The sequence below is a fragment of the Panthera onca genome, chromosome B3 (assembly GCF_046562875.1).
Source record: "Panthera onca isolate mPanOnc1 chromosome B3, mPanOnc1 haplotype 2, whole genome shotgun sequence".
Lineage (NCBI taxonomy): Eukaryota > Metazoa > Chordata > Mammalia > Carnivora > Felidae > Panthera > Panthera onca.
Window position 1 is genome coordinate 30,725,493 of NC_138344.1, and position 14,830 is coordinate 30,740,322.

Consider the following 14,830-nt stretch of genomic DNA (forward strand, 5'->3'; position numbering starts at 1 on the left):
CCTCAAAGGGGACCACAGGCCACAGAAGGGACTTTTGTCAGCCCCCTGAAGTTCCTTGAGGTCCACAGGTATAAGGATGATTGAGGGACCCTGAGTGCTCAAAACAGACCAAAGGCCAGACCCACAGAGGCCTCATGATGGGGATCAGAGGACAAGGTGGGAAGACAGAGGGTGGGTGGAGGAGATGACCAGAGGGTCCGATGCTAATCTAGGACCACGGTGGGCACCACAGGCCCAGTGCCATGGTCCAGGAGAGTCTGCAAGAACCCACAACAGCGTTTGCAGGGGAAAAAAAAAAAAAGCAGGACACAAAAAGACAAAATCAAAATTAATACAGTTATTCCTATAAGACAAGAAGACATTGCCAAGTAACAAACTGAACCCAACTGAAAGAAGTAGAAATGAATGACCTTTAATGTGGAACACAGGCAAATTTTCATGTGTGTGATAGGGTGTGGGATTCAGCCTCTAAAATTCAAAGTGCCAGAGGCCTGCCCATGTCTTGAAAAGTGCCATTCCCCAAAACTTATATGCATCCCAGCAGAAAGGAGGGGTCCCCAAACTGACTTGAGATTCCTTTTCTATCATGTGAGGGAAAGAGAAAGCAAAAGAAGAAATTCTGGGGGCGCCTGTGGGTGGCTGAGTCAGTTAAGTGTCTGACTTCGGCTCAGGTCATGATCTCTTGGTTCAGGAGTTTGAGCCCAGCGTCAGGCTCTGTGCTGACAGCTCGGAGCCTGGAACCTGCTTTGGATTCTGTGTGTGTATCTCTCTCTCTCTCTGCCCCCTCCCTCACTTGCACTCACTCTCTCTCTCTCTCTCTCTCTCTCTCTCTCAAAAATAAACATTAAAAAAATGTTTTTTTAAGAAAAGAAAAGAAATTCCAGTCAGTTGCAGAGAAATGAAGTGATGCTCCTCACACACGTTCATCTGTAAACGGAGGTCCTGGGTCAATGCCATGGCCACCGTGCAGGGCCACTGTAGCCTCTTCGTCCCTGAGGGCTGGCAGGACTCACGCTACCCACAAGCCCCTATCACATGTCAGCAGTTGGGTCGGCCAGCTCCCATTCTTTCACTTGTGGAGCGGAGCTCTGCTAGCTCCTTTTCCCTCAGACCTAAGTGAGTCAGTCAAGACGTTGAGGAACGAAGTCGGAGAGCTGGGTTCGAGTCCAGCTCCACCTTGGTCTCAGGGTGTGATCCCAGCCCGGCCCCATCCTCCCTCCGGCCAGGCCTCAGTCCCTTCGTCTGTGAAATGGAATAATGACGCCTCCCAGGACTGCTGTGAGGACCAAGGAGGCCACAGCCATGGGAGACTGTTTTCTAAACAGCCTGGACTGCACTAGGGTTTGACTAACAAAAAAACCAAGCCAAAGGAAAAAGGCTTTGTGTTAAACTATCCTGAACCCTGGGACTGGGTTTCACAATCAGCCCTTCTGAGCTATGTCTGGGGGAGGTAAATTTTAGTTCTCCCCATGGTCTTTTGGCCAGGGCTCATGGTCTCCTACCCCAGCCGTCAGAGGCGCGCTGGAGCTGAGCTGGTAGGGAAGCAGGTTGGCGGGGGGGCTGGGGACAAGCAGACTTGGCTCCAGGAGGCCTGAGTCAGCGGGCAGGCAGGCAGGGCGGGCCCAGTCTTCGCAGGCTTGGGGAGGAGATGGTGCAGGAATGTTCCTCCCGCCCAGGCCTGGGCCCTGCCCACCGCATCCTGGCTCTTGCTCATATGGACGCTGCAGCCTCAGCTCTGGCTGGAGAGATAGGAGATGCCTGGAGCTTTGTTGGGTGGGTTCAGCCAGGGGGTAATGGAGGCAGTAGGGACTGGCCCTGGGGACTGGCCGCAGGGCTACTGGGAGCTAAGCTCAGGCCCTTGAATACATTCTGGCCCCTGTGGGTGACACGGCCAGCCGCTCGCTAGACCTCGAGTTCCCTGTCTGTACAATGGGTGATGCCACTGGCTCTCCCAGCAGGGGGTGCAGGTGCAGTCTAGAAGCAGCTACCTGTGTGACACCTTTGCTATGAGCGTGTGCAACTTGGGGCCGTGCGTCTGAGTACCTGCGCGTGTCGCTCTGCGAGGGTAGGACGGAGGTATGACCGTGAGTGAGGGTGGGGTATGGCTATGTGAATGGATTATGGCATGTGTGTGGATGTGGCCACGTGTGGATGTGGCTGTGAATGTGTGACAGCGTGTGGCACCGTGGCTGGGAGTGAAACTGTGTGAGTACATGACTGCATACGTGTACATATGGTCAGGGGTAGCCTACATGCTTGTGGGCAGGGTATGTGGCTGCACGTGGCTGCGCCTGCTTTGGGTTAGGCGACTACACCTGCGACCACGTGGACATGTGGCTGGCTACATGGCAGTGCCACGGGAAGGAGGAGGGGTGCTCAGCTGGGTCCGGAACTACCTGTCGGCCTGCCTCACACAGGCTTGGCTCTGCTCCAGTCGTGGCACTGCCGTGGCATAGCAGTTCATGGCCTTCCGGTGTGTCCGGGAGCCAGGACGCAGGATCTGAGGGCTGCCTCCATCCCCAACCCCCACATGTGGCCACAAAGCAAACTCCTTTCCTGGGCTGGGCCAAGACCAGGGATCAGGGCTCATAATCACCCCCACCCCAGGTCCTGATAGCTGCCCAGGGCAGAAAGAGGGGCCTTGTTCTCCAACCCCCTCAGAGCAAAGTGAGGGAGGGAATTGGAGGCAGTTGGGCCCAGCTCAGTCTGGAACATCTGCCTGGCATGTGACCGAGGCCAGCCAGCAGCCTCTGCCACCACCAGGATGCTCCCCCACCCCCCCTACTGGTCCCCCAGGGCCCTGCTGAAAGGGCTCCAGTCAGCCCAGATCCATCTCAAATTCCCCCCGCCACACACACACACACCCCACCCCCAATACCTCAAGCTACACAGAGACATAAAGAAACAGAGAGAATGGCTGTGACATCCTCACTCCCCACTATACATGGGCCTGCCCCAGCCTAGAGATCTCAGGATGCCTACAGCATAGACCTGGCCAGTCCCAAGACTTCACATTTGGACTCTCCTCCTAGGTCCAAGCCCCTCCTGAGAAAAATGTCAGACTGCTTCCCTCACCCTAAGGCTGGGAGGCATGGGAGGTGGCTCCCCCTCTAAAGAAAGGGACACAAGAGGGTCGTGCTATTCCCAGGGCAGGAAGCACGAACAGGGGACTTTCCAGGCACTGTGGGTTAAGAAAGGCATTCCCACCACTCCTACCCAGACTGGCCTCAGTAAGGAGACTCCCCCATTGTGGTCAGAGTTCCCTCTATAGAAGGCTGCTTGGAGGTCAAAGCTGTGAAGAGGTTAAGGGCGGGAAGGTCCTTGGGTGGGTTGGAAAATGAAGGAAGGAGGGCAGGGAGGAGGGAGGGGAAAATTCCACAGAAAGTCCCAAATCTGACCTAATTTTGACCTAGGGCCAGAGGGTGCTCTGCCCTGAACGGAGAGCTTTTGCTGCCCTTTCCCCACTGCACTGGCCATTCCTTACCCCCCTCTCACTGCCACAAGCTGCCTGGGCCCCTGGCCTGGCCAAAGCCTCCCTTGAGGCCCCGAACCTACCAGCCCTCCCTCCACCGAGTCCCCCTTGCCCTCCTTCCCATTGATTCCTGCTCATACTGACTGGGACACCGCTGAGGGCCCCGCTGGGGAGGACCTCCTTGGTTTCCAGCATGGAAGCCACCCCCGGCCTGGACACCCGGGACTCTTTGGGGAAGGACACAATTTCTGAGTCCCCTCCCACCTCTCCTGGACCAGGGCTTTCCTGGGGGCAAAGGTGGAGCATGCCTCCCTGGGGAGAGGAACAATTAGGTTGTGTGGGGCACGGCCTCCTATCCCTTCCTCGGGCAACCCTCAGTCTGAAATCACAGAGCACAGCCAAACCCTAGCAGGACTCCACCCATTTGAGAGATGAGGAGAGTGAGGTCTGGGAGGGGTGTGAGTCCGGCTGGGGCCCATGGCCACCTCTAGCTCCCCAGCCAGCACCTGCCACCAGCACAGTCCTCCCCCAAATTTTAGAGGTTTTGTGCCCTACATAACCTTATAATCCAATAGCTCCCAGGGAAACTTAGGGTTCCATCCTTCCCCCACACTCAATCCCTGCAGGATCCAAACAAAAAAGCCATGCTTTTGTTATCTTAATTGCAAAAGGTTTATCAAGAAAACAAGAAAGAAAAAAGATTCAAGCAGCAGGAGCCAGGAGTGGCCATGACCTCCCAAGGGGGGGCCAGCAGTGGCACCTGTCAGTTCCCCCAACCCACAGCTGGCCCATGCCCAGGCCTAGGGGGAAGGAGTAGCCCCCTGGAGGATGTAAACACACGTGGGAGACAGCACAACCTGGCCAGGGAGGGAGCTGGGGCTGACATCACAGTGAGGCTGGCCGTGGGCATGCGGGCCCAGAGCTTCTGGGGCGGTGGGCAAGCCAGCCCATCTTGGCCTTCCCTCTGTGCCACAGAAAGGGTTCCGGGAGTCACTGGGTCTGAGGACCCTGGAAGCCTGGGGCCCGAGCCTGCTCGGAATGTGGAGAGCTATTGCTGGTGAACTCAAATATCTGGTAACTTCTGGGTGTCCTTTCCAGAAAGGTGCCACCAACGTCCTGGGGTCAGTGGCCTGTCTCAGCACCTTGAGCCCAGGGTAAAGATGCTGCATGGTCCCCTAGCCAAGGGGTAATGGAGGCTCAGCAGGTGGAGGGGAGACAGGAGGGAGTTGGCCCGCAGCTCCTCCAGAGGGGACAAGGTGAGGCAGGGACAGGGACACAGGAGCAAGAAGATCCCTCCCCTCCATCACACAGTCCAGAATCTCCACCGAGGGGGCACGAAACTTACTTGGGAAAAGTAAAGGTGGGAGGAAGGGGTGTTTTCATTCCTCCACATCCTTGCCCATGCTATTCCTCTCTTCTGAATGTCTCCCCCCCACCACCCCATCTCTCATCTACTGTCCCCATTTACTGTCTGGCAGGTCTCTGTCATTCTCCAAAACACTACTCAAATGTCACCTACTCTATGGAGCCTTTCCTGACCAACAGAATGAGTGGTTCTTTCTTTAAGCTCCCAGGAACCCCTTATTTACCATCAATCATTCTGCATTGCCCTCATCTGTTTCTGTGTCTGACCCTACCTCTACTGGGGACTCCCTGAGGGCAGGCATGTCGCAGTCCCGGGTGCCCAGCATCTGACCCGGAGCTGCAGCAGGCCCTGGTGCCTGCTGAATGGACGAGGGGGTGGTAGCCAGGTGAGCAAGTACTGTAGGTTCTAGGGGAGGCTAAGACTGTGGCCCGGCCTCAAGCAAATGACCAGCAGCCCAGACCTCAGCCCAGAAGCTTCCTGACCCCACTCTCACCCCTTCTGTGCCCCTACCTCTAAGGGCTGGGAGACTTCCCCGGGGGTACCCAGGACTCCTCCAAAGCCCACCCCATCCCCTCCCAGCCACTGCTGGTGTGGGGAGGTCAAGAGAGCGGAGTGCACTGCGGCGACCAGGCCCGGGGGCAGGGTGGGGGCCAGGTACACATGATCAGAGGTTGTCATACATGCGCAGCGTCTTCTCCAGCTGCTGGCCTACCCGCTGGTAGAAGAGGATCTGCTGGCGCAGGTAGTTCTGCATCATGTGCTTGAAGTCGAGCTCACGGCGCTGGTGGAAGTGGTTCATTTCAGCCTGCAGGGCGAAGCCCACCACGCGGCAGCGCCTACGAATGCCATCTGCCTCGTCCTGTGCCATGCGGCCCTCGTCACTCATGCGTTGGCTCTCCTTCACCTTGGCGAAGGCGCCTGGCACGGGCACAGTGGAGGAGGACAAGGGAAGTTAGGGCTCTGGTCTCCCCCATTTGCTCCCTATACCCTCCGTGAGCCCCCTCATGAGTGCTGTCCACCCTCCACCTGGTGTCTCCACCAGGACGCTCCCCAAACCCTCACCTCCATCCAGCTCAACTCCCCTCCAAACCTGGGGCACTGCCAACAGCCCACAACACCCAGACTGTCACAGCCCTGCTGGCTGTACATTGTTCCAGGACAGGGCTGTCCTTATCCAACAGAAGCATCGTCTCTCACACTGGCTCCTGATCAGCTCAGACATCACCCCCTCCAGGAAGCCTTCCCCCCACCACATTAGGTACTTCCCAGCATTTCCAGGGCTTTCATCTGCCCCACTCTTACCACCCTGTGGCTGCTCTGCCTGCCTTCCTCTGGTCTGTGAGCTCAATGTCTCCGGCACCCAGGACAAAGCCTAGCCCACGGGAGAGCTCACTTGGTACATGTCTGCTGAGCTGATTCAACCTGTTCCTCACTGAACCACTATAAGAGGCTCCTAAGGGGCTCCCACCTCAGGCCCAGACTCTGAGAGGTTCTCTGTGGTACCTGAAGAGCAGCCAAGCTGGGCACTCAAAGCTCCAGACCCCCCCCCCCCGCCGGCCCCCACTGCTTACAGATCAAAGCCCATGCCCATTCTCCTAGCTGTGAGGCCCTCTGGGAATTGGCCCCATGTTCATCAAACTCACCCTGCTCTTTCCTACCTTTGCACCTCCACCTCCTAGATCTCTACACACAATTTAAGGCTCCCCAACAGGCTCAGGCACCACCTCCACACCAGAGCCTCCCCCAGTACCGAGGCAGAATGCCTCTGGACCCCTCTCCAGGCTTCTCCCCACCCCCATCACACTATTGATTCTAAAATAGCATCTCACAGGCCACCTGGAGTTTTCTTTTGTGTGCATCTCCCCACAAACGGGCCCAGCCCCTCCCCACACCAGCCTAAAGGGACCAGAGGAAGCCCTAGTCATAACCAGGTGACAGATGGGGGACGGGGGATGAACCTGGGCAGGGGATCCAATTTAGAAGATCTGAATGAATCAGCAAGCAGTTGGTGAATGAATTTCAGCTCTGAATTAACAGGCACTTGACTAATTGTGCATCAAAGGCAGTGGGGACAGGTGCCGGGAGGAGGAGGCAGTTCGCCTGTGCCTGGCACAAACTCCTCGTGGGGCTGCAGGGAATCCACTGTGCACAGAAGAGTAAGGCTGTGGGCAGGGTTGGCACGGAGGAGAGAACACCCCCAGGCACTTCAAAAGCATCCAGGGCACACCAACAGCATGCCGGGGGCCTTCAAGATGTACTCTTTTTACTCTCACTCGAGATGTCCGATGCATTCAAGATCCCTCTTTTTGGTCATTCACTGTATGTCAGGCCCAGGGCTCTACATGCTGGAAATAACTCCAGAAGGATTTAGAAGGAGTAGTTAGCAAGCAGTTATGCAAGTAGTTGCATATTAGTTAGCAAGTGCACGGCTAACTGGCTAATAACGGCATCTGGGGTAGACAGTCGCAAGTCTGGAGTATCTCCAGGGCCGCTCACACAGCACTCAGAAGAACTCTGCAGTCACCAGTTCCCAACCCACTCAGTCCTTCTGCCACCTTCCTTGAGCCACCTCCTGCCTCCTGTTCCAGCCCCGCTGGCCAGACCTGGGCAGCAGAAGAGGGCTCAGCCCAAGGCCCAGGATGAGGACCCGATAAGAGACTTCAGAGCTAAAGAGGCCCTAGATGCCAGCTGCCCACCCTCCACCCCCACCCCTACCCCACTACAGTACAGAGGAAACCGAGGCCCTGACAGGAGGATTTGCCTAGGGGCTCCCAGCCTCCTTCATGCCCCTCACACGGGGGATGCCTGGCCCAGACATACCCCTCCTCAGTGGATACTGCTTCTACTGCAGAGGGTTCATACCCAGCCACCCCATTTGCGTGGGGCCCCCAGAAAAACGACAAGGATCCTACCTGAAAAGGAGACACTAACTAGCCTGGATTCCACCTGCCTGAAAAAATCTCGGTGCACTAAGGGTGGACCTGTATTCAAGAGGGCTTTTCTGGCCTTGGAGGAAAGAAAGGCTCCTTTTGTTGATGAGGAGACAGAGGCCCAAATAATAGAAACAAATCTACTGCAACTGCTAGGTATCCACAGACAGGCAGGGAGCCAAAGATGGGGGACAAAAGCTGCCTGGGGGGGGGGGGGGGCAGAGGTCCCACCCTGCTCTCTGTCACCTCTCCACCCTGTGACTCAGATCTGGGGCCGGGACCAGCTAACACTAACGTACCCCAGAGACAGGCTGGGAGTCAGGGCTCAGGCCTGTCTAGCATCCCTGCTACATTCCATGTAGGACTCAACCTGAGAGCTGAGGACCCAGGGGAGCCTCCTGCCCTGGCAGGTGTCCTATAGGCCGGATCCTATGAACCAGGAAAGGAGGCTGAAGCTTCAGAGCCCCAGGGTCCCAGACATATTTCCTAAGATCCTACCTTAATCCATCTTGTCTCCACCTCTCGGAGGTAATTACCAGGCCCCCACCCAGGTCAGGGACAAGAGGTCTGAGTCCTAGTCTCAGCTGTGTCACCTCCAGCAAGCCACTGCTCTTGCTGGGCTGGAGGTTTCTCAGGTGTCAAAAGGGACAGGCCAGACCAGATCTGATGCTGCTGACAACTGTCCTTGGTGGTATAATGCTCTTGGAAAAATGGGATAATGGTGCCAGCCCTATAGCATAGTTGAGGTTTAACTGAACTCGTCTGTATAAAGCACTCAGGATGGCACCTGACAGAATAAGAGCTCAAGAGGACATGCGCAAGCGTGTGCGGACTGCTTCTCAGTGACAGCAACAACCAGCTGGTGGGGGCTTGTAGCAATATGATTCTCTTTATTTATGGAAGCCTAGGAGGGGAGGGAGAGGGTTAGGTGATGGCCCAGAACACAGAGGTCGGACCCACTCTTCCCCCAGACAAGCACTTGGTCCTGCAGGGGACATTCTACCTTGGCCAACCTGTGAGTCCCACGGTCCCTCCACGTACATTCTGCAGCCCTGGGCCTGCTTCCGGCCCAGCAAGGATGCCAGCTGAGTTAGCAGTGCTAAAGCACCCAAGCCTCCCTCGTCCTTCCCCTTCTGGCTCATGCACATATCCCTGGGGGAGCTCCTTACCCCATCTGTCAGGCACAGGGGAAACAGCCTGGGCTGTGCAGTCAGACACCCCTGGGCCCCAATTCCTGCTCTGCATATCATCCCACCTTATTGTAACCTCCCTGGCTTGTGCTGAGCCTTAGGACATAGCCCTACCCTGGCTGGCTCTCAGGTAGGGGCCCTGGACGGTCACTGTTTCCCCTTATCCCAGGGTAACTATTACTAGGGCCCCCTTCATCCCCAAAACTTCCCTGGCTTAGATGGTTAATTATACGGTTACTCCTCTTAGGAGACTCCTGGACTGAGCTCCAGGGCCCGGGCCAGTGGGCAGACAGACTGGTGGGCTTCATCTCAGTGCCAATCAGGCTCCACGACCCATTTTACTAAGGTGGACACTGAGGGGAGAAAACGCTCTCACGGTCATCTCAGAGGCAACATTTGTCCAAATCCTGGTCTCCTGATCCCACCTGAGCCTCCCATCAGCTTCCTTCCATGGCCTCTGCCACACTCTTGCCATCTTTCAGATGTCCAGACAGACTAGGTAGAATTCTAGGGACCCAAGGCCCAACTTTCCTGCTCCTTTCTCTGAGAAAGGGTTCCACCCACACCGCCAGCATGGAACCCCTCCTACCCCCATCAGGCTGTGGTCCCCCAAACCTGTCCAATTCTGTCTCAGCCAGATTCCAAGCCTCTCTCCCTAACTTGCCCGACCACAGGCCTAGGAGTAGCAATGCAAAGCCCAGAAGAAGGAAGAGTAAGCCCAATGGGCTTGGTCTATTGAGGAGGAGTCCTCAGGGTGAGAGAAGATGGGTTAGCCTCTGCCTAAGGTTGAATGCACCAGCCCAGAGGCCTGTTGGGCCCGCACTCTCAGAAAGACCTCAGGTAGAAGCCCTCTCAGCTCTGTCTCCCTGCCCCAGAGTCAGAAAAGCCCATCCAGCTTTACTTCTTCCTGCTTCAGTACAAGCCTGGGAACTCTGGCTGGGTATGGGATTGCCTTCCTCCCCCCAGCTCTGCCCAGGGTGAGGTCCCCAGCAAGTGCACAGGGGCAGCTGTTTAATCACTGTGCCCCTGCTTTCCCCTGCCACTGCCCACACAGAAACATGCCATCCGAGGAGCTGGCTGAACCAGCTTTCCCAGGCCGTAGCACAGCAGCGAGAGTGGCTCCACTTCCGCCCAGGGAAACACTTGCCCCACTGGGCCCCAGCCTGCCAGCCACGTCCACTGCCATATCCCAGCCCTAGAGCTCAGACTCAGCTCTAAGGCATCACTCTGTTTTCAACCAGACCCTCCCCAGAAGTCTCCTGTCTTCACCCCCTTGGAGGCCTGAGAGCTCACTAGATCTACCCTCCCTTGTTTTCTAGAGCAGGAACCTAAGGCCCAGAGAGGGGAAGGCACTTCCCAGGAACACACAGCAGATGGAGGACACAGTCCCCACATGTCTCCTGAAGCTGATAGAAGAGGGGAGGAGGACAGGAAGGTAGAGGTGAGGAAAAAGGGCAGAGATGGAAAGCAGGAAGAGAAAGTGAGAGGAGAAAGGAGCCCAGGAGCTGGATAAGTTCTAGAAGTCAATCTCCCGGGAAAATAGAGCAGGGCTGGCTTACTCCCGACTCTCCTGGATACTGAGGCAGAGCTTAGTGTTTGCTGTCCCCCAGGCTCAGTCCAGAGGTCTGCCTCCTGGCCCCACCCAGAGGAAAACTCAGCACCAAGCCAGGCCTGACCTCAGGGCCTAGGGGCCAGGGAGCCAGCCCCACGCCCTGCAGACGTTCTTCCTGAGTTACCAAGCAGCCCCGGGGAGGACCACACCTCTCTCCTGACATCTGCCCTGCCTGTGGTCCCCAGGACTCAGCCACCTGCCAGGTCAGCCCCTGACTCACTGCTCAGGCAAGAGAATCCAGGCTCAGGAAGGAGGAGTTGGAGGGGCCATGTGGGTAGTGCCCTGGACCCCTGTTCCTCCCCTAGACCAGCCCGGGTGCCCCTAGGTGACCCGAGATGAGTCACTTCCCTGGCAGTTCCTTGACAGCCCAACATTAACAGACAGAGGCCCATCCTGTCCCTCCCCCACAGAGGGGGGCCATGAGAACTGAAAACACAGCTGGGCTTGGGAATTGGCCAACAGGGACGTGTCCTTGGGGAGGCGAAGGAGGAAGGGACAGTCTCAGCTGGGCCAGGGACTCCCTGTGCAACCACTCTTCTAGGACACCAGCTTCTTCATCTGCAAAGCGGGGACAGGGGGCCTCCCGCACACAGACAGGGAGCTCACAGATAGGGCATGCAGCAGGGAGACCAGGCTCTGAAGCTGCAAAGGCAGGGAGTGGAACTTGTGAGGAGCGGGAAGGCAGGCCCCACTCTGTGCTCTTGTTATCTGTGTCTGTGGCCCCCGTAAGCCTGTGCGCTCCTCAAGGGCAAGGCCTGGGGCTCGGTCATCTCCGCATTCCCAGACTCAGCCTGATACCTTGACAGGCTCAGCACATAAATGGATAGATGAGCAAATGAGACAGAAACAGAAAAAATGAAGGCACAATCAAACAAATGGACAACAAAAGGTAAACAGCGAGCTTCATGAGGTCAGTAACCAGAGCTGACCAGGAACAATAATATCTCCTTACACCTAGCCACACAGCAGATGCTTGACGCACTGTTGAATGAATGAATGAATGAATGAGACAGAAAGACTAGATGGGCTGCTCCATTCCTCTAGGCCATCCTCATATCCCCAGTGCCCAGCAGAGTGCAGACTTAGCAAGGGTCTCTTGCCCACTCTGGCTCTTACCTTTCTGCAGGTGGATGATGTCAGGGAAGTTGGACAGCAGGCCCTGGTAGAGAGATAGCGTGTCGAGCATCTGGAAGAGGTCGTTCTTGGGCTGCTCAGCAAACATCTCACCCACAGCTTCATAGGTACGGCCCGTGTGAGAAATAGCACTGTTGAGGGCCTCGGAGCTAAAGGGGGGGTCCAACTGGAAGGCATGACTGATGGCCTGGAAGGCATTGCCCAGCTTCTGGAATTCCTTGCGGAAGCCCCCCACGTGCTTGCGCACCAGCTCTGATGCTACGGTGCTGAGCTGCAGGACACTGTCGTCCATCTTCTTGCTGAAGGCCTTGAAGGTGTCCACACGGTCCTCCACATCCTGCAGGTCCTGGTGCTCCGTGGGGATCTGGAAGGTGAGCAGGAAGCTGGCACCCACCATCTCATCCTTCTCTGCCCTGCGTTTGCCCATCTTCCACTGCTTGTCATCCAGGCAGCTGAGGAAATGCTGGAAGCCCTCATACTGGGACAGCACGGGGTGGCTTGTCATGTGGTCCATCCAGAGGATGAGCCGACGCTTCCGCTTCTCAATAAAGTCCTCCTCGAAGCGGCCTGTGGCCTGCTTCTCTGGCAGGTGGGGAACGGAGATGACAGTGAACTTGTGCAGCAGGCGGTTATAGAGCCAGTCGAAGTGTTTGTAGCGCCGGTAGACTGGTGAGCCAGCGTGGGTAGGTGTGAGCTTGTAGGAGATGTAGCTTTTGATGCCCTTGAATTTGGTCTGTTTGGTGGGGTCCTCCACTGAACAGGCAAATGGGTGGGGGTTGGCCTTCCACTGGGGGCCACGAGGGCCCATTTCAATGGAGTATGTCTCAGCGATCTTGGCCATCATCGGCACATCACCCAGGATAAAGGCCTCCACCCCAGAGCGCACAAAGCACGAGAAACGGTTGAGGTTACGCCCCACCACGCTGCCACGCTTGGCAGATGCCAGGCTGTCCTGTCGCTCCAGGGGTGGCTTGGGCCGGTAGGCCATGTGCTGGCTGGGGTAGGCACCAGGGTAAGAGAGGTTGAGAGGGGGGTGCCCGTTGGTGCCCAGCCCACCGGCCCGAGGCTCCTCTACCACTGTGCATCCGTCGTCCCAGTCATCCCAGTCATCGTCGTCATCTTCCTCAAAGCTGCCCTGGTGCGAGAGGAAGCCACCACCGCCACCACTCCTGGAAGGACTGGCCACACTGGAGCTGTCATACAAGCTCACCTGGGTGCCCAGAGAGCCTGGGCTGCTGGAATAGTCGGCATGGTTGGAGCTGGCACCAGAACGGATGATCTCTACGTAAGAGGCAGGAAAGAGCCCTGTCTCACCGCGGCTGTTCTGGCCCTGCAGCCAGCCATCCAGCGAGGTCTCACTGAAGATGACCAGGTCCTCATCCTGCTGGATGCTGATTTCCTCTTTGTTCTCGCTGCGGAAGTCATAGAGGGCTCGGCCTTTCAGTGCCATGGCTGGACCCGTGGTAGAGAAAGAAGAGGAGAGGGTCCTGCCCAGAACTGAGAATGCACGGGCAGCTCAAGGCCTGTCACAGCAACTCAGTCTGTCAGCAACCTAAGCTGGGGTCTCAGCACCCACAGATGCTGTCCAGCCTCCCACTATTCAAAACAATGCCCATTGCCCATTAACTGCCCTATTAGTATTAGGTCTCCCAGCACACTCCTGTGATCAGGGAGGGATCATGTATAATCCTCCTCTCTTCCCTTGGCAACCCCAGATCGGGGAGTCTCTCCTTCCTCCCACTCCCAGAAGAAAAGTCAAGTGACTCGGAGAAATCAGCTCTGAGAGGGCAAGAATTCGCTTGACACTTTCCACTGGAACAATGTTCTAAAATAGAAGAAAATCACTCAGAAACCACCGTTCCAGAAACCCTGGGCAGCTCTGGCTCCCAGCTCCTTCTGGCTCCTCAGGCCTTGGGAGGCTCTCACATTCCTCTGTAGATCTGCTCCTTCCTCCTTCCTCCTCCTCCTCCTCCTCGGCCAATGGGTTTTCAAAAATCCAGAAAATCCAAGAGGGGCATGGAGAAAAGCAGCAGCCTCTTGAATCTAGTCCAAGGGTGGATGTGTCCGGCTTCACAACGAGCCAGGCCGGGGAAAACAAGGACTGAGGCTTACACAACAGGCCGCCAACTCGTCGACCCCGGCGGCCTGGCCTGGTCTGGCCCGGCTCTGGCCCCGGCCCCCGGCCCCCGGCCCCAGACCCAGTCCCCAGCCCCCAGCCCCCAGCCGGTTCAGGAGCCTTCTCCCCGCCTCCCAAGTGGCCGGCCCCCACCCTAGGGAAGGAGGGGGCGCGACGAGGCGCTCTGGCGACTTCTGGCCACTAGCTGAGTGGCCTCTTTTGTTTGCCTATTTCCTCAGCAGTTTCTGAGCCTGAAGCTGACCCTGATCTGAGTCCACGGACCTCGTCCAAAGGTAATCCCCGCGGTACCCGGTCCCCGCGCGCAGGTCGTACAGACCCCCAACCCTGGCGTGCACGCACACACTCAACAGGAGTTTGGGGAGTGCGCTGCGGCGAGCAGATGGTGCGCCCGGCCGGCTCGCCGTCCGTCCTCCGCTCTGCCCCGCGGGCTCCTGCCGGTGGGCGGCGGACTGCGCCCCCAGCCCGCCTCCGCGTCCAACACTCGCAGTCCCTCTGCGCCGCCAGCGAAAAGCTAGCTCCAAAACAACAGAAAAAGGGATTCCGGGAGGTGGCGTCCGGAGAAAGGAGGGAATAGCCGAGGGGGGGGGGGGGGGGGTGAGGGGTGGGGAGAGGGAGGGAAGGAGGAAAAGCAGGCTGGGGAATTGGGCAAACTCCACAGCACTTCCGTGCGTCCTGGCTGGGCAGGGACGGCCCGGCTCCGCCCTCCCGCGGCCTGGGGCTCGGGCGCCGGGGCCCCCGCCTACTCCTCGCTTCTTTCCCTCTGGCGCTCGCCAGCACTCGCCCGCTCCCAGATCCGGCTGTGGGAGGGTGACAGCGACCAGCGCTCTAGGGGGCCGCGATCCCCCAAGACCCCCGCCCGTCCGCCCACGCTGGGAAACACCTAGCGCCCGAAGGGCTCGGGCTCCGCTCCGCGCCGCCGCCACCGCCGCCGCCGCCGCCTCGCCTTCTGGGCTCGGTCACCCTTTTGCCTTTTCCGTGACGCAACTGGA

At 57.6% G+C, this 14,830-nt stretch overlaps 2 protein-coding genes across 3 annotated transcripts in view; one reads left to right on the forward strand and one right to left on the reverse strand.

The window, feature by feature from the left end:
* Positions 1 to 396: 396 nt before the first annotated feature.
* Positions 397 to 13,773, reverse strand: SNX33 (sorting nexin 33). Its single transcript, XM_060617999.3, has 2 exons — positions 11,687 to 13,773; positions 397 to 5,756 (listed from the first exon to the last, which is right to left on the reverse strand). The coding sequence occupies exons 1-2, from the start codon at positions 13,152 to 13,154 to the stop codon at positions 5,503 to 5,505; spliced, it is 1,722 nt and encodes a 573-aa protein (XP_060473982.1). The 5' UTR covers positions 13,155 to 13,773; the 3' UTR covers positions 397 to 5,502.
* A 228-nt stretch (positions 13,774 to 14,001) lies between these two features.
* SNUPN (snurportin 1) overlaps positions 14,002 to 14,830 on the forward strand; it is a 35,879-nt gene continuing 35,050 nt past the window's right edge. The window contains exon 1 of one of the 2 annotated variants that reach the window (XM_060618007.3): positions 14,002 to 14,113. The gene's annotated coding sequence lies outside the window, so the exon portion shown is untranslated. The remainder of the gene's footprint in view (positions 14,114 to 14,830) is intronic. The other variant, XM_078448909.2, reaches the window with a different exon arrangement.